The following is a 17,802-nucleotide window of genomic DNA, read 5'->3' as shown; positions in this document are numbered from 1 at the left end:
CGTGTAGGCTTTTAGATAGATTTGTTTTCTTCCTTTCTTTGAGTTGTTTTCTTACTCGTTGTAATCCAAGCTATCTTTGGATGAACTTTGCATTTGTTTCTTTGCAACTTCATGTCTTCTTTGTATCCATTGCTTTCCTTGATGTGATCTTGAATAATAGAATACTTGGAATGATCTTTCGTGCTTCATTGAGGTCATCCTTTGAATGTGAATAATTTATAACACTCAATGTAAACATTAGTCCTTAAACACCATTAATGGTTTGTTATCATCAAAACCTCTAGATTGTCCTTAGATGAAATCCTTAAGGTCAACAGGGGCATTCTAGGTATTTCACTTGAGAAAAAAATGTTGGTCTCGACATGGTTGACCAGAAAACGTGATTTTTTTTTTTTTGGGCGGGGTTACTTCACAACTTTTTTCCAAAAAATGTCATCTCGGCCCTCAAAAATCCATTTTTTTCCCCCAAAAAACCCTAACTGTCAGCTTTTTGTTGATCTGTAGTACAACTGTGCGGGTAGGCTGATTCTCGTAACCGGTTAGATGACTTGTGGCAGCATTGCGACCATTTTGTTTTGCCTTGTAACCAGTTAGGAAAGTCTTGTAACCGGTTAGATGGTATTGGGTTAACTCCTTTTAACTTTTTTACCCTTTTTTCTTCCGTTAGCCATATTTTCTTCGTCCGAACTCCAAATCAAGTGATTCTTAAATCTAAGTTTATTATTTTTTCGTTGTCTTTCCAATGGTGTGCTCGGTAGCACCTACTTTTATTTTGAAAATGACCATTTTGCTCCTAGGTTCATTCTTATTCGTTTTTGAAACGTCGCTTCCGTATTTATTTTATTTGGGTTCCGTGACCTCATTGAGGATCACATTGGTGTCTTAGAGACGTGTTATATCTCTAGAGACCATTGTTTTATCGTCTGCTTTCGCATTATGGATTCGTTATCAGATCTATGTTCGGTTCATCACAAGACGCACTGGCCTAAAAACCAGGGTCGTCACAACAACGTTACACAAGGATATATGTGGTTCAGCTATTAAGGCTTACATCTATGACACACAAAGTCCAAAAGGCTACATATCTTTATTATACTCTTAATTTTTGTATACAATAATTACTTCTATTTATAGGTCAAATGAAAAAGTTTAATAGATAGAGAATATAAAATAATTGTTATACAATATTCTTAATTTACAAGTATTTTATAATAAAGAAATTACAGAAAGTTAAATACAAATATGGTAACAAATCTTAGCAATTATATTTTCCAACAGCTTTTCACATAATTAAATAATAATAGAAAGCTTATCAAATATGATTTTAGGCTAACTATTAGACAAATAATCATCAAACATATATGCACATACATTCATTGAGACTACCAAGAGTCCAGTGCAAAAACATCTCCTTTGTTCATACAGATGTAAACACATTTAAACTTGATTGCTTAAAAAGGTATGAATCAAAATAATTTACTTTAATAATATATAAATATATTTTAAAATATATTATAAAAATATTTTGAAACATTTTCCAACACAACCTACTTATATTTAATTTATTAAACATAATAAATTTTAACATAAATATATAGATTTAGATATAGAAATCAGTATTTTTCAAATTAAATGTATTGTCATACGAGTTTTATATATTATTTAAAATTTTAAATATCAATTAAAATTAAATAAAATGTTTAGTCACAATGACTTTCTGAACACTTAAATTAATTTTTAATTAAAAAAAAAAGCACTTAAAATTTCAATTTTGTGAAACAATATCAACATCCACTTTTGTTTCATTTTCTGCTCTCTCTCTCTCTCTCTCTCTCTCCCCTCAGTGAAGTGATGATTTACGGCACCATCCATCGTTAGATTTACAAATACCCTTCCGTTCCTCCCAGCGAAGTACAATCTGGTGCACGCCGTGATGGCTCATCAGCAGCCGTACGATCCCTATTATCTCCCCCAACAAGCGGCTGAGTACGGCGGTAAGGACCGAAGCGGCATCAACACTCTCTTCGTCTCCGGCCTCCCCGACGACGTTAAAGCCCGCGAGATCCACAACCTCTTTCGCCGCCGTCCCGGCTTCGATTCTTGCCAGCTCAAGTACACCGGTCGCGGCACTCAGGTTTTTTTTTTTTTCGTCCAGAAAAATTATAAATGTATATAATAAAAAATCTGTGTTTCGTTTGGTTACTGATAGATAGTAGATGGAGCAATTTATTTATAACGAAAACCCCTCATCGAATGATTGTTTTTAGCCATCTCAAACCGAACGTTCTTATGGTTATAAACGAAAATTCTAGGGTTTTTTTTACTTATTCTATTTATAAAGTTTATGATAAGAAAGCAAATGCAGCGATTTAGATTATTAAGATTTTTTAATTATTACGGGATTTTAATTATTTTCTAGGTACAACTATTTATGTGTGTGTAATTTTTTGAAGTAATTTTCTATTTCTGTGAGTTACATTTTGATTGTTCTAGGGCTTGTTTTCCTAAATGATCATTAAGAGTTGAAATGTTCTGATGTTTTTGTTATAGCGTGTCACTAATTTTAGGGCTTCTGCTTCTTTTTAGGATTCAATAACCAGATGGGTGTAGTATGACATTTGTGTTTGACTGCTAACTGTACTCATTTAATATTCATACATATATCTGTCTCTGTGTTTGTGTATGACGATCCCGTTTCCAACTAATTTGTTTATTGGTAAGAGGTTTCCAAGTAATTATCTGTTCTTATTGGCACCTTTCAGAAATCGGATTGTTTGCCAAGATTAGTTTGATGGATGAACTTTTGTAGGTTTGTTAATATTTAGACTAGACATGTATATCTAACTGTGTATTACGGAGTCGTTTTTCTTTTCCTGGGAAGTGAACCAGTATCAACAATGTCAAATGAGTGCATCCCAACTACACAGGAGGGTCATCCATGGGAATACAAAACCTACCTAGAAGATCAATAAAGAACTAGTATATGCAATCCAACTGTTTGTTGATGTAATGGGCAAACAATGGAGGAGATATATGTGCCGATGAAATAGAAAAGGGAGATGAAATTAGTGTAATTTTGAATATCTCCAATGTGGCCTGCAGAATTGTTAAAAACCTCTGGTTAAGTTCAGTATACTATTTATTTTTCAGTGAAAAGCCAATGGTAAAAACAATGGTCCTTTTATTTAATTAGCTAGCACGGCTTGCTGCTTCAAGTGCATTATAGAGAGAGAGAGAGAGAGAGAGAGAGAGTAATTTAACATTCTCATGGTTACCTTCGGTATGTTTCTATGAAACTGAGAGGTATATTTGACGTTTGGTCATGGTAGAATTTTGTCTTTTTATTTTTATTTTTACAAGAATTATGTTTTAATTCTCTTCCCAAGGTTCTTTGACATATTCGGATGGGCTATTAGTTCATGATGTGTGAGATTAAGCTCGTTTAGTAGTATTGTAGACACTCGCATTTTTACAGCAACTTTTTGTCATTTGTCTGTTAATTTACTCTCTTTTCTCCAAAAAACTTATTGCTCCAAGCTTCAATCTTTTTCCAGAAAATTTATTAAGCAGGTAACAACACCTTGGAGAATTCATGTGTCTCTTGCAGGTTATTGCATTTGCGACCTTTGTTAATAATCAATCAGCAATGGCAGCTCTTCATGCATTAAATGTGAGAAATTACCTTTATCACTGGATATATCTCTTACTTTTAATCCATATTGGTTTATCTGGGTTCTGTCTATATAAATCCGATCCATTGATTAATAATATTTGATAATGATTCTTATAATTGATAACTTTTGGAGGAATCATACTGGTTTCATGGTGGATATAATTGGGTAAATTACACTTATCTTTGTCGAGGTTTCTGACAGTTGCAGACAATTCACCTCTTGTTTCAAAAATTACACCAACTACTTATCAAATAAAAAAAGAAATACACCAACATTCCATCTAATTGGTTGTCAATACGTGTATCCGAATCTATGTATTATACAGTTACAGCAAGAGAACCAAAGAAAATCGAAGTTAGGAGAAGATCTGGTGACTTAGGCACTATATGAAAATTTTTCCGGTTTTAATTTTAAGACTTTAAGTCCACTTTGAATAGAGATGGTCCAACAGAGATTTAAACCGAAACCAGAGATATTTTTTAGTGAGCTTTCAAAATTTTATGCATCTTATCCACTGATTCTGATGATCTTTTTTCAGGGTGTAAAATTTGACCCACAAGCTAGTTACGTTCTGCATATTGAACTGGCCAGATCAAACTCAAGGAGAAAACGCAAGCCAGGTATGCAAATATATGTCTTATTGATCAATATTAGAATTTGAAGATGTTTAGGGCCTGCTTGGTTTGGCACACGGAAAACAGTTCTCAAGAACTCAGAAAACAAACTGTTTTCAAGAGAACTGTAAAAGATAACAGAACTATCTGAAAACAGACCTTTTTTATAACCGTCATAAAACTAAACCAAGCAGAGTTTTTGTACAGTATTCAGATTTTCAGTTCTCTGAAAATAAAAACTATTTTCTGAGTGACAAACCTAGCAGACCCTTACTAATTAAATGCTGAAAGTTTCTGGTTTGTTTTGATATTTTTGATCTCCTTTACTTTGTTGATGATCAGTCAACATTATTTGTTTTCACAGGAAGTGGAGCGTATGTTGTTATTGATAAAAGAACTAATGGTGCAGCTGATACCCAAGAAACATCAAGTGATGACGGTAATATGTTGTATAAATAATGTAACTAAAAAAAACAAAAGCTGATACTTTTCATCTTTTGCACTTCAATTCTGCTGACAATCCTTACACGGGATCAACCCCATAGTGTTAATTTGTTATGCCCCTCCACCCAACAAACAACAACAACAATAACAACAAACACACGCACACCCAAACACTCTCGCACAGACACAATGTTTACTACTTTATCCACGTGCCCACTAATTGCATCCACTATTTATCTTTGATATTGCTTGCCTCGTTGTTTGAGAATCTGTATAAAGGAGCGGTGTTACCTGATCTTGATTCTATGACTAACAAGTACAAGTTGGCATCTTTTGCTCATACAGGAGATAGTGAATCTGATGAACCGTCCGGGAATGAAGAACCCGATTCTGGTGACAAGGGTGATTCAGAGATCGCAAAGAGGTTGAAAACTCTGAGAAAGCAGAATAACTCTTTAGTTAGAAAATCTGGTTTTTATATTTTGCAATGGTTGTCATATAGTATTAAAAATGATTCTTAAAGTTCATGCATGTTACAATCCTCTCTGGTGGATCTAATTCCATTCTGTTTGATGATCATCAGTGGCGAGACAGAGATTAATCCCGAAAATGCTGTAGTTGCCGAAAATGTGAGTGAAAATTTAGAAATTTTCTTTTTTCTGTCTTTGTAAAAAAAATTTCCTTGCACACTGAAGATTCTTTGTAATTTGTGTCATTAGCAGAATGACCAACATTATAATTTTTCTTTTGTTCTTAGTTAGTAAAAAAATAATTCACTCTTGTTTCCTTCTTAATTACCTTAGAAGTTTAATGTACTATTGGAATAATGTGTAGTAGTTTACACTTATCCATGTGATATATCTGAGATTGATAAATAGGCATGTAAAAGCAAACAGCAACTATTACTCTGACGAGCAAAATATTAATATTTGGATTTTGTTATTCGGTGTAGGATATTGTGTCTGCTTTTGGTCCCTTGGGTTTGTTATTGTCATATACTGCAGGTGTGTGTGTGTTTTGGTGACAATTTTTTTTTGGAAAAATGTCCTTGCCACTAGCTCTTTGCTGGAGTATTATCTCCTAAAAGAGCAAACCCAGTGCACGAGGCTCCTGCCATTGCAGGGTTTGGGGAGGATCAGTATGCTGCCTTACCTCCGCATGCAGAGAGGCTGGAGTATTATCTCCTGCCACTCCCAAATGGAAGGTTGGGGGTTCTGGCCTTGCTTGGTACATGTGTGTGTCATAATTATCAGAGCAAGGAAAAGAAGGGGAAAAAAGAAAGCCTTAACTAGAGGTTTTTGAGTTGATTTAACTTTTTATGAATGAATTTTGTAATATACTTTTATTGTTATTCATTTGACGGGCCACGGAAATTATTCCATTTTTTAATCTGTTCTTCTTTCATAAATTAGAAATTTGTGCAAGTTTCAAGAGAATAACAGATACTTGTGTAGCAAGTGCCTCTATACTATTTTTATGATGATGTCTTAATTGTTGCTTGTTTTTTTTATTTGATATTGTAGAATCAGACAGAAAAAGCGGTTGATGGTGTCTCAGCATGTTCCACTTTGTTTATTGCAAATCTAGGTCCTACTTGCACCGAAGATGAACTGAAGCAAGTTCTATCTCAGTAAGTAACCCCAGAATTCCTAATTTTGATCTTTGTTTCTATCGACATTTATGTGCTCTTTTAAAATGCTCTATTCTCTTCTGTTGATGTTTGCCACTTAAGTTTGTAATCGTATCTTGTCCATATGTTGCTTAAGGGTTGTGTACAGTGTCAAATTTGTCAATTGGGATTACTAGGTGCATGTTTGTACTTGATTTGTATTCTTTTTGGTACCAGATATCCCGGCTTTAACTTGCTCAAGGTGCGTGCTAGGGGTGGAATGCCTGTTGCATTTGCTGATTTTGAGGTATACATACAGCTAAACTGCAAGTATGCAATTAAATTTTGTACATGCAGTGGGACATCTAATTACTACTGTAATATTCATCATGGAGTATTATTCAAAAGGAATTTATTTATAACTAAACTTATCTTGGATTATTGTTATTATTATTATTTAATGACAACATAAACTCTTAATATTAAGCTGGTCTCTTAATACCAATTGTTATGTATGAAAAAAAAAAAATTCAGCTTTTAAGGTACCGTCTGAATTTTTTTTTTCATACATAACAATTGGTATTAAGAGACCAGCTGCTTCTTGTGTAGACCAAAGAAAGTTTTTTCTTCTTAACCAGAATGCAAATGGCGACCAGCTACTTTAACATATTACATCTGAATTTTTTTTTTTTCATACATAACAATTGGTATTAAGAGACCAGCTGCTTCTTGTGTAGACCAAAGAAAGTTTTTTCTTTTTAACCAGAATGCAAATGGCGACCAGCTACTTTAGCATATTACAGAAATTAGTTTTCAGAATATGTACACTATTATATCTTAGAGTGATTCAAAGCCAAGTGAAGCGAGTTGTGAGTGTTCGTAAGATCTCATCCACAGGTTTTCTTCTTGACAGGACATTGAACAAGCAAATCAGGCTATGAATGCTCTTCAGGCAAGCACATTACCATCGTCAGACCGTGGTGGCATGCACATAGAGTATTCTTTTCCTACTCTTTATATATTTCTACTTCATTCCCTTGCTGATAACATTCTATAGTGACCGCAGAGCTAAATAATATTTTCATTGATCATCCTCTTCAGGTATGCAAGGTCTAAGATGAGGAAATCTTAGAAGAAAGCTGAAAGAGCAAGGAACAGTTAGAAGAGTTTCCACCTTACCTATCAAAGGACACTAAATTAGGGTTTTTATTTATTTTTTTTTGTCTTCATTGAGTACATCTGTGCATGTATGGTGATGTGTTGCCATGACAAAGAACCCATGGGGACTTTGCCAAACTCTATGAACTACTGAAAAAACTACAAATTTAAGTGGTTCATTCAGTGCAGTTAATAATGCATAATTTGGTTAGCACTTCAATATTAAAGTCACCTGGGAATCAAACTTTCAACCAGAGAAAGTAACTTTAGCTCGATTCCATGCATGCTTATTGCCAGCTTCAAAGTTTTTCATTTGAGCATCATATGAATTCCTTCTAACAATCTCAGCAGTGCTAGGAAGTACATAAAATCTGTTGTGGGGGTATCATTTGATTCATTACATGATTCTAGTGGTTTGAAAGCTCTCGTGGATTAGTATTTTATTAAATCTCTTTTGATTTGAAGGTTGAGTTTCTTGTAAATAGTAGGCTTGTAAACGGATTGAATATGGATCGGCTCAAGTCTAATCTGATCTAAATTTTGATAAGAGTATGTTTGATTTAATAACTCGACGAATTATTTAGAATTAAATTCATATCTGATTTGTTATTAATTGGAAATTCAATCTAAATAATATATATATATTTTTTTTTGTTATAAAAAAAATTAATATCAAAAGGGATTAGCAAACAATGATTAGGAAAAAAAGATACAAATCAAACAAGAAAAATAAAATATATATATAAAAGAGACAAGTTAGAGAGATGGGAGAAGGAAAAAAATAATGATAAATAACATTGTAATAATATGTAAATATTATAGTATTAATATGTAAATATTATAGTATTAGTGTAATGGGTGGGCGTTAGTTCATTTACCTAAAAGTTTAAGTTATTGAGTAGTGCTGCATATCTACCTATTTATACCTATTTCACTTTTCATCCGGATCCGATGTGCCCTTGTAACATTCTTCCCTGCTCGAACTCGCAACACCCTCGTTGCAGTTGTCTCACCTTGCCTACACAGGTAGGCTCACTCGAATGCCTCCGAGCCCGGTGTAACAACGAATCAAGGATTAAGTCTGACTTTAATACCAACTGTAACAGGTGAGCACTAACTTATTTACTATTGAGTATTGCTGCATACCTACCCAATAATTTAAAATATTTTTCAAATTTATTCATGAAAAGTCCGATCTTATATTTAGATCAAAATCCTCTTCCACAATTTTGTTCGTGGTTCCCTTCAATGTGAAATTTCACGTGATTCAACCATTTTTACTTGCCTATGAAAATAGTAAAATTTATCATTTAAATTTTCAAGAATGAGAAGTTTATGGTGTTAAAAATTCATAAAAATGATGAAATTCACCGAAGTAGTGAAATTCAAAAATATAGTGTGGCCGTGAAATTCAGCATTCAAAGAGGTAAAATTTAAAACAAATGTAGTGATTCTGAAATATGCAAGCTGAGGGCATTCCGAGCCCGAATCTCTTTGACCTAGTTAATGCTGCAAGCTTCCAAGGTCGACTTAGGAGGCTCAGTTTCAAAACAGCGACTGACTATTTATGGACGTGATACACAATCACGATGAGAAGAGCACAGAGCAGTGACATTAACATTTACACTTCTTGATTGTAAACCTTTTGAACTAACTTGGAATGAATGGAAAAGATAGCAAACAATCACGTTCAAGAACAAATGAAGCTGTAATTGCTGCTTGACTGCTGTGCTTTGATCCAACCAAAAACCTATCTACGTAGGTTCAGATCTTGCCAATTTGCTTCATTTCAGAACGCATCACAAAACCCTACGATCCCTAATCTCCCTCTACTATACAAATATAAGACCTAGATGGGATTGGACAAAAAAATACGAGGCTTCCACAATTTCGGCATATAATACCATGCATGCATTTCAAGAGGAGGAAGCTCTTTACAAGTCTTCCTCACATGAAGTTCTCCTGGCTTTATCTACTTCCCAGAAAGGTGGCCTTGGTGACTCAAGGGAGAGCTTCCCACTAAACCCTTCGAATGCCTCATTTAATATCGGACCACTGTAGTGCTGATGTCGCTGCTGCTGTTGGTCCGTCCAAATCCTTCCACTGCGATTGCCCACATCATACCCATGTGTTGACATGCCATTTGAGTCCATGATCATGTCGCCCTCCAGTATTCGAAGCACCTTTAACATGCAAACACGAAATGCATAAGCAATAGTCGGACCAAAATTATCACAAAAAAGCCATAAAGATGACAATGAAACAATCTAGCGGAGAGTCGGAGACCCTTGTGTTGGAAACCAGCTTCAACTTATAAAATGCTTTTTTACAGATGGCATTTGAAGGATTGCTACTCGTTGTAAGATGCATTTTGAAGCTTGGTAAAGGAAAGTTATTCCAATGTAAAAACCACACAGCTTCCAATTTAGTTCCATTTACCATATACTGCAACGTATTTAACAACACTAAGTCTTGTCACTCCACATTTCAGTTTCTGAGAGTTCCTCACTAGGGTTCACTTTAGATTTAGGTCTCTACATTGTCGTCAAACACAACCACAAATAACTTGGCCTTAACACTGTTCTATCAAATTGCAGAAGCTTAATACTCAACTATTATAACTCCATTTGAGCCGCCTTATTAATAAATGCCACAAGATCAATGAGCATTAGTATTTACAAGATGACCAACTTTTTTTCCTTGCAAATATTTCTCTTACCTGTGACATGCGAGGCCTTGAATGAGGATCCCGCCGTATGCACAAGGAGGCAGCATGCAACATACAGTAGACCTCCTGTTCATTATAGTTGTTTTCAAGCCGTGGGTCAACCAATTCATCAATGGCATATTCTTCCAACAGTGGACGTGCCTGTTTAAAATCAAAGGGTATAAACATCAAGCTAAAGGAAAAAAAAGTGTGGACGACCAAGATGATACAACTATTGTTTCATCCTTGTCCATTTGTTTCGGCAAACTGTAATGCTTTTCAACAATTTTACATGGACAGCATAACTTGATCTTAATGCGTAATATTTGGTCATTGGACATGATAAGTAAATATCACAAAAATATACCCATTCAGTGAGGCACTGCTGGCCCTTTGGCCGATTGAGGTCCACAGCTTTTCGTCCGGTAACAAGCTCCACCAATACAACACCAAACGAATAAACATCAGCTTTTTCAGTGATCTGGCCGCTTTGAGCATATTCTGGAGCCAGATACCTACAATGAACAGAATAGTATAGTTGAGTTCTATTATCACAAAGATGGTCCAAGACAACTAAAAGCTACATCTCAATACATACCCAAATGTTCCAATTACTCTTGTTTCCACACCAGTGTCTCCGTCAGGCTGCCACCTCGCCAAGCCAAAGTCTCCAACCTAGCAAACCAATAATTTGATTTAGTTTGCGACACGTTACAACTTACGTTCATGAAAATACATTGCACACTGAAAATGCCAATTTAAAAAATGAAAAGAATGTAATCAAGAAAAACTTACTCAATTATTGAAGGAATTACCATTATGAAAGTAAATTTTAGTTGCATCTACGCTTACATTCTTGAATGTCTAAATAGCAATTCACGTAAAGAAATACATCCATCTTACTCACGTCACATTTTCAGTTCATTTAATTTTATCTATATCCTAGATTAACAAACACCTTCTCCTAGATAATTATTGATAGTGGTAATCTCCAGCATATAAAATAATTTGTAATTTGTGTTTGTGTATTGTAATTATAACAAATTTTTTGGTTCTTAGTTACTTCGAACGGTGATCCATAAAGATATGAGTTCCTCTTATTTTCATAATTAATAGATTTATATAACTCACTACACATTTTCAGTTCATTTAATTTTATCCATATCCTAGATTAACAAATCAGGATGAATGATTTGCATTAACCATCGATGACACATTCTCTACAGCAGTTTCTTATATATTAGTTCTTCAACCAATACTATACAACTCTCAAGTATGTGCTAGGAGTAAATATGAAGTAAACCATGTGAAGCACTGAATCGATGGTCACTTGTGTATATGCTGAAATTCATATAAAAAAATAAAAGAAACAAGATAACAGAAGTAAGAATTTCTTAGTACCCAGGGGGAGCCAATTTTTCCTACAAAAGAGTAGTTACAGAACATCTTACTGAAATGTCAACTATTTTAAGTCCGCCAGTTTGCCAAATAGAAATAAATGTTTTTCCTACCTAAACAATTTATCCCAAACCTCTAATATATCCTTTAAGAAATTGACTGTTTATAGCAGATAATTTGATCATGATTCCACATTCAAACTGTACAGTATGATGAGAAGTTCTTTTTACAGACTGGAAGATGCCCTCATTAAGTTTAATAAATTAGAACATCCATAATGTTTTCCTGAGAAATTTCTTTATTTTTGTTCTTCCTTCTTATTGTTTGAGGGGGAGGTCGAAAGAATGCAACGAATACGACGAATATATGAAAATGAAAATACATTCAAGATCTAGACTTCTCAACTATTAGAAGGAAGTTTAAGAATTGCCATACCAGTGGTTCAAAATCATGGGTGATGAGGATGTTGTTGGGCCGCATGTCACGATGAACAATGCAACCCACTCTGCATTCTTCATGAAGATACCGCAGCCCTCGAGCAGCTCCCACAGCAATTTTTTGGCGCGCAGACCATTCTAATGGTTCTCGATGACGTCCTGAAAGTAACAAAATCATTTTAGCTACAATTATAGGAAAAGAGAAACAATCTAATTGAAACATTTTAAATGTTTTATGCTCCAAATATTGATAGTGATGAACCTACAAACAAGGTGTACTTTAAGAAATGAAAAGTCAAGTACTTGTTCAAAGTTTTTTTACTTCAAGCAGTAATACTAGTCAAGCTCTAGAGACTAAATCTTCACATTCTGTCGAAGTTTTTATGCTTCACTGATTGGAAGAAAGAGGTTTGTAATGCCAATTGCCAAGAACTAGTGTAAGACAGCAAAATAGTTAATAAGCTAGACGCTCTTAGGAAATCCATCAGACTTACATACAAGATACAACAATCAAATAAGTCCCAGGTTTTTCTTAAATCTTTATGCTAATTTTATATATTTTTGGCTTAAAATCGGCTGGCAGGAGACTTATTCACAATGATAACAAATTACATTGGCCAGTCATTGCTGCATAGGCATTGCATTTGCAGTAATAGCATTGAGTATTCCAGTGGGGTAGAAATTACCGTATAGATGAGAATCTAGGGAACCATTGCATATATATTCATAAACCAGCAACCTTCTCCTGTCCTCAATGCAGAATCCAATCAACATAACAACATTTCGGTGCTGAGCACAACTTAGGACTTCCACTTCAGAGCAAAACTCTTGATCCCCCTGAGAACTTGCCAATTTATGTTGCTTGACAGCAACCGCCTGGCCATCTGGGAGAACCCCTCTGTGGACAGATCCAAAGCCTCCTTCAGCTAAGAAATTAGCTTGTGAAAACCCTCCAGTAGCAAGCTCCAGCTCAGCATAAGTGAACCACCTAGGAGGCTTTCCAAACACGGGAGCCTTGTGTTGACATATTGAACACAGAGGAGGGGGGCCAGGAGGTGCATTTCTGGATAGAGAAACTACTTCCCGCACATTTCCACTGAAATCCTGATCAGTTCTATAGTTTGTCATTCCGTATCCAGCATCTCGATCAAGTTTAGAGAATTTCTCTAGAAAACCCTTGGTTGTGGAATTCTGAGTCCTATTGCTTGATCTTTGTGAGCTTTCTTCAAAGTGTTGCAAGGATTGGCGATGAGAACTGAGAATTTCCGCCATCCATGGCTGGAACCCTAAACTTGCTGAAGAATGAGACAAGTTTTCGCTGTCTGTGTCAGAACTTGATTCATCATGATCCAGAGTTTCTTTTGTGCTCAATGATTCCTCTTTCTTCAGGTCTCCATTTATTTCAGAGATTAAAAATGGAGAAGTTCCAGGATCTGAGCTTGATACTGATGACGTTCCAACTTCAGTTGCAGTAAACAGCTCTGGACTACTGGTTGGAGTCACAACAGGTCCTCGAATGGAGTTTGCATCATCAGTCTTGTTTTTAGACTGTTTCTCAGATGATTGATCTAGTTCAGAAGGTAACGGACAAGCTGTTTCAGATTCCTTCTTGGGTGATCCGACCAAGTTTAGGCGCAAAACTTTTGGCTGGGAGCGTTTCATAATCACAATGTTGCATTGCAGCTCTTCCATGCAACGCTTTTCCTCATGTTTGAGCTCTCTGCAATAAATGACAAAAGGAATCACAGAAGGAACATAAATTGAAAAGCTAGACCATGTTTGGTAAACTAAAAAATTAGTGGCTAAGGCTACTAACTTAATGAAGAAATTAAAAAGAAAAATATTTTTTTTTAATGATTTTTGAAACCAATATCACTTCATAATCTGGTACATATTAATTGCATGCCTCAAAACAAAGAAAATTACTTGTCCAGTACAACCCAATTAGCTTCAGTTCTCTTTGCTTCTGCAGCCACTGCCCCACATGGTGACCCAGAAACAATCTTTATCTTCACATTTATCTATGAAACAGAATCAAGAAATAAACACAAATCAGCAACCACTGAGAAGGTATGACACTTGACATGAAAATATAAATTGAGGAATCAACCTTATTAGGATCATAAACATCATGAAGCTGAAGGATCATCTGGGAGCAGGAATCAGTAATGTCATATTTCGGTTCTGAACTTGTTCCCGAATGAGACTTTCGGTGGCCAATGGCACAGTCTCCTGCAAATCTAGGAAAATTCCATAATTTCCTGCCTGAAGAATAGGAGATATAGATGATTGTCAGTATTGTATCTGTCAAAGGTTTTTTGAATCTTTAGTTGCCATAAAGTACTCAAAATAGATGATAAAGACATGGAAATGATGATCATAAGGATCTTCCCAGCACAAAATCAAAAACTGAAAAACTTCCTAATATATATATATATATATATATGTCAAAAACTGCAAGACAGGTATTATACCAGAGACTTCATTCCCAATGTAAATCATAATTACAGCTTAATTACTTGGTAACAATACTCTGATACTCATATGAAGCCAAACAAGTTCAAAATGTGCCACATACAGAAAATCACAGAATTCCAAATTCCAATTAAGGAAACCAAAGAGAAGGGCGCGGGGGGGAGGGGGGAGAGACACTCATATCTTCTAATGACTGAAGAGATACTTAATAAGAGGATCTTCTGTCCCCTTATGCAACCATAATAAAAAAAAGGAAGCCAATCAGACAGAGAAGACAATAAGAGACTCTTCTTTTCCCTTATGCAACCATAAGAAAATTGCAAGCTAATCAGACAGAGAAGACAACTAATCTGATTACACAGAAAACACACCAAATGAGCAGCCGAGCTAATGCCTGGGATCAAATAAGACAGAGTAGCATAAAATCAAACCGAGGAAAGATCTAGCACTAAATCCATTTTATAAACCATGGAAATATCTGGATTACTTTCCTGTTATGACAACAATTATCAACTAGATAACTAGATAGCTGAGTGTTTAATACATTCAACCATGACAAAATTGCCCTCCATAAGGCACATATACAAAATTTAACCAAATGATCAGTACTTTGCCCCTTGCAAATAAAGAGGAAAGGAAATCATTATGCGACAAAAGATCAAACATAACAAGGTGCATGAAAAATATTACTGAAATAATTTGGCATCATGAACAAAAAAGAATTTGCAATTAGAGAGCAAGGAGATGAAAAGGAGGGCAGAGAAAGGTACCCGAACTTTGCGAAGGGACAACAACTAGCAATGTAATGCAATCCCCTGGTTGAACAACATGAGTTAAAGCCCACACCAGAGCAGTCTTGGGAATCTCCTTGGTTGCCTTAACGGCAACGACAACCTTCTCCGCGACGTCCGACTCCTTCTCTTGCTTCCCCCGCTTCATTTCCCTATTCATTAGCAAAGAAAAATAGTACCCAAACTCCTCTCTTAAACAATCCAACCCTCCAAACCCATGAATATCATATGTTCACAAAAGAACACAACCCCAGGAATCCAAAAAAGCATACAATGTCTACATAAAACAACAACGACAACAAAACATAATTTGCATTATTGTGTACTTTGCTCCCACCACAAAGCAATGATTCTCATACATGTACCGCCGACATCTCACTGTTCTGTGACACTGCCAAGCCAGAGAAGCTCAAAATGACAAGACCCTTTTCACCACCACTCTCTCAAGAAAATCAAAATTAGCAAGGGTTTAAGCTATTTTACCCAAACTTAAAGAATCTCAAAGCTCACAACAACTCAATTTAATTTGATGTTGCGTTTACACAACCAGAGAAATGTGTACTCCAATCTTCCAAATATAGCAACCAGTGCAGATCTCTTGAATAGATCTGCAGAAAACCTCTATTGCAGAACCTAATGAATCCAAAAGTTTTGATGGGAGCTCAGACTTGTTTGAAGTTTCAGAACACTGCTTGGCACATGATATGCGACAACACAAACGACAGAGCATCAAAGTCGACCCCAAAATCCTTACAAGCCTTCAAATCACATAGTCAAACTTGAAATATCCATGCATATGAGCTGTTTTCCAGATCCAAAAATCAAAACACTCTTCTCTCACTAAAAATCTTTTTCTCTCTCTAAAATTAAGTGGAATGCGACTGAACACCGAATTTAGACAAACAAGCTCACCCAAAAATCAATCACCAAATCACCAATACCACACCAAAAACTGTAGAATCTTCGGCTACAAAACTCAAATTTCAGCCTAATCAAACAGAATCATACAGTAATCAGAGCCTCGCACACCTGCAAAACCTAAAATCCAAAATATCAAATCACATTCCCAAAATACAATCAAAATCCAAAATCCAAAATATCAAATCACATTCACAACACATATATACACCTATAATATATAGATAAAGATAGAACAACAGCTAATAGATATAGTAAAAAAAATAGAGAAGAGTGAGCTTACTGAATTCATTGAAAGAAAAGTTGTGACATTGTTTGAGCACATGGTGGTTTGAAGTCCGAAAAGAGAGGGCAATACTACTCTATTATTGTTGCGATTGGTACTGGTATCGATTTTGTTTGTTTTGTTCTTCCTCTGCTTTCACATCAAAACAGCAACCGATAGAGAGAGAGAGAGAAAGAGAGAGTGGTACAGACTCAGAGAGAGATTAAATGCAAAATGCAAGCGAGTGGAAGACAAGAGGAGAGATCCAAACGCGAAATAGTAGTAGTAGTAGCCGTAGTAATCAACTGTTTAGGGTTTCAATTCAACACAACTAACTCACCGAGGCTGTAATTATATCCCCAAAATATCATAGTAGTACTACACATATATACATACATATGTGTGTGTAGATATAGATATATAAATATATGGGAAAATTACATATAAATGGAGTCAAAGTTCTATATTTACTTAGAGGCTGAGTCAAAGTTCCATATTTCTCTAAAATGGATTGCTGAGGTGGCACATGATTTTTTACTGTTTAGAAATTGTGGTGCCTAAAATACCCTTCCACGAAGGTACTACTTTTTCTTCGAAGGTACTACTTTTTTGAACTGAAGGTACTACTTTTTGGCGTCCAGGTACCATGTTTTTTAAACACCCGCGAAGGTACTACTTTTTCTCCGAAGGTACTACTTTTTTGAACTGAAGGTACTACTTTTTTACACTGAAGGTACTACTTTTTTGTCAGGAAAGGGCATTTTAGGCACCATAATTTTCTAAATAGTAAAAAACCATGTGCCACCTCAGCAATCCATTTTAGAGAAATATGGAACTTTGACTCAGTCTCTAAGTAAATATGAAACTTTGACTCCATGTATATGTAATTTTCCCTAAATATATATATATATATATGCAATCACTTCAGTGTCAGTGATTTTCATATTTCACGTAAAAATACAATACAATGAAGTGTTAGTGTTACACGAATCCCGAAGTTGACCACAGTAATCAGTTTTTACTTTGTTTTGCAGATTTTTTTACTGCTACAAAATCGCAGTCTGATGGATTTAGCCATTTAGGTTATGGGGATATGGGCCTAGTTTTGGAGGAAATTTCGAAAATGACCTGGCTCTGGGGATGTGACAAACGACGTCGAAGGGAGCGTTTTTGAGATTTGAACTCGCGCAGCGCGGTGTTTACAGGGTGAGTTAAAAGGTGGAGTTTGGCTTTTGAGTTTGTCCTTTGCTTTTTAGGGGATCCCATTTGGTTTACAATGGGAGGCGCCCAAACACGGCTCTACTTTTGAGAA

At 35.5% G+C, this 17,802-nt stretch overlaps 2 protein-coding genes across 3 annotated transcripts; one reads left to right on the top strand and one right to left on the bottom strand.

Moving 5' to 3' along the window:
• Window positions 1–1,794: 1,794 nt before the first annotated feature.
• Window positions 1,795–7,726, top strand: LOC132284021 (protein WHI4). The gene is made up of 10 exons (XM_059786081.1): window positions 1,795–2,134; window positions 3,608–3,670; window positions 4,213–4,294; window positions 4,653–4,727; window positions 5,078–5,156; window positions 5,316–5,361; window positions 6,256–6,362; window positions 6,579–6,648; window positions 7,255–7,337; window positions 7,443–7,726. The coding sequence occupies exons 1-10, from the start codon at window positions 1,934–1,936 to the stop codon at window positions 7,471–7,473; spliced, it is 837 nt and encodes a 278-aa protein (XP_059642064.1). The 5' UTR covers window positions 1,795–1,933; the 3' UTR covers window positions 7,474–7,726.
• A 1,316-nt stretch (window positions 7,727–9,042) lies between these two features.
• LOC132283286 (inactive protein kinase SELMODRAFT_444075) lies at window positions 9,043–16,860 on the bottom strand. 2 transcript variants are annotated; one of them, XM_059785223.1, is made up of 10 exons: window positions 16,509–16,860; window positions 15,287–16,345; window positions 14,152–14,306; window positions 13,968–14,062; window positions 12,728–13,761; window positions 12,040–12,200; window positions 10,805–10,881; window positions 10,574–10,721; window positions 10,219–10,368; window positions 9,043–9,682 (listed from the first exon to the last, which is right to left on the bottom strand). In XM_059785223.1, the coding sequence occupies exons 2-10, from the start codon at window positions 15,465–15,467 to the stop codon at window positions 9,434–9,436; spliced, it is 2,250 nt and encodes a 749-aa protein (XP_059641206.1). In that variant the 5' UTR covers window positions 15,468–16,345; window positions 16,509–16,860; the 3' UTR covers window positions 9,043–9,433. The 2 variants fall into 2 exon arrangements, with proteins under 2 accessions (XP_059641206.1, XP_059641207.1); XM_059785224.1 differs by having other exon boundaries at window positions 15,287–16,336.
• Between the last annotated feature and the right edge of the window lie 942 nt (window positions 16,861–17,802).

This window comes from Cornus florida, unplaced genomic scaffold (assembly GCF_030987335.1).
Source record: "Cornus florida cultivar Cherokee Brave unplaced genomic scaffold, ASM3098733v1 CherokeeBrave_3.0.0_Hap2_Chr11, whole genome shotgun sequence".
In the NCBI taxonomy this organism is placed as follows: Eukaryota; Viridiplantae; Streptophyta; class Magnoliopsida; order Cornales; family Cornaceae; genus Cornus; species Cornus florida.
This window is presented reverse-complemented; position numbering and strand designations above follow the sequence as displayed.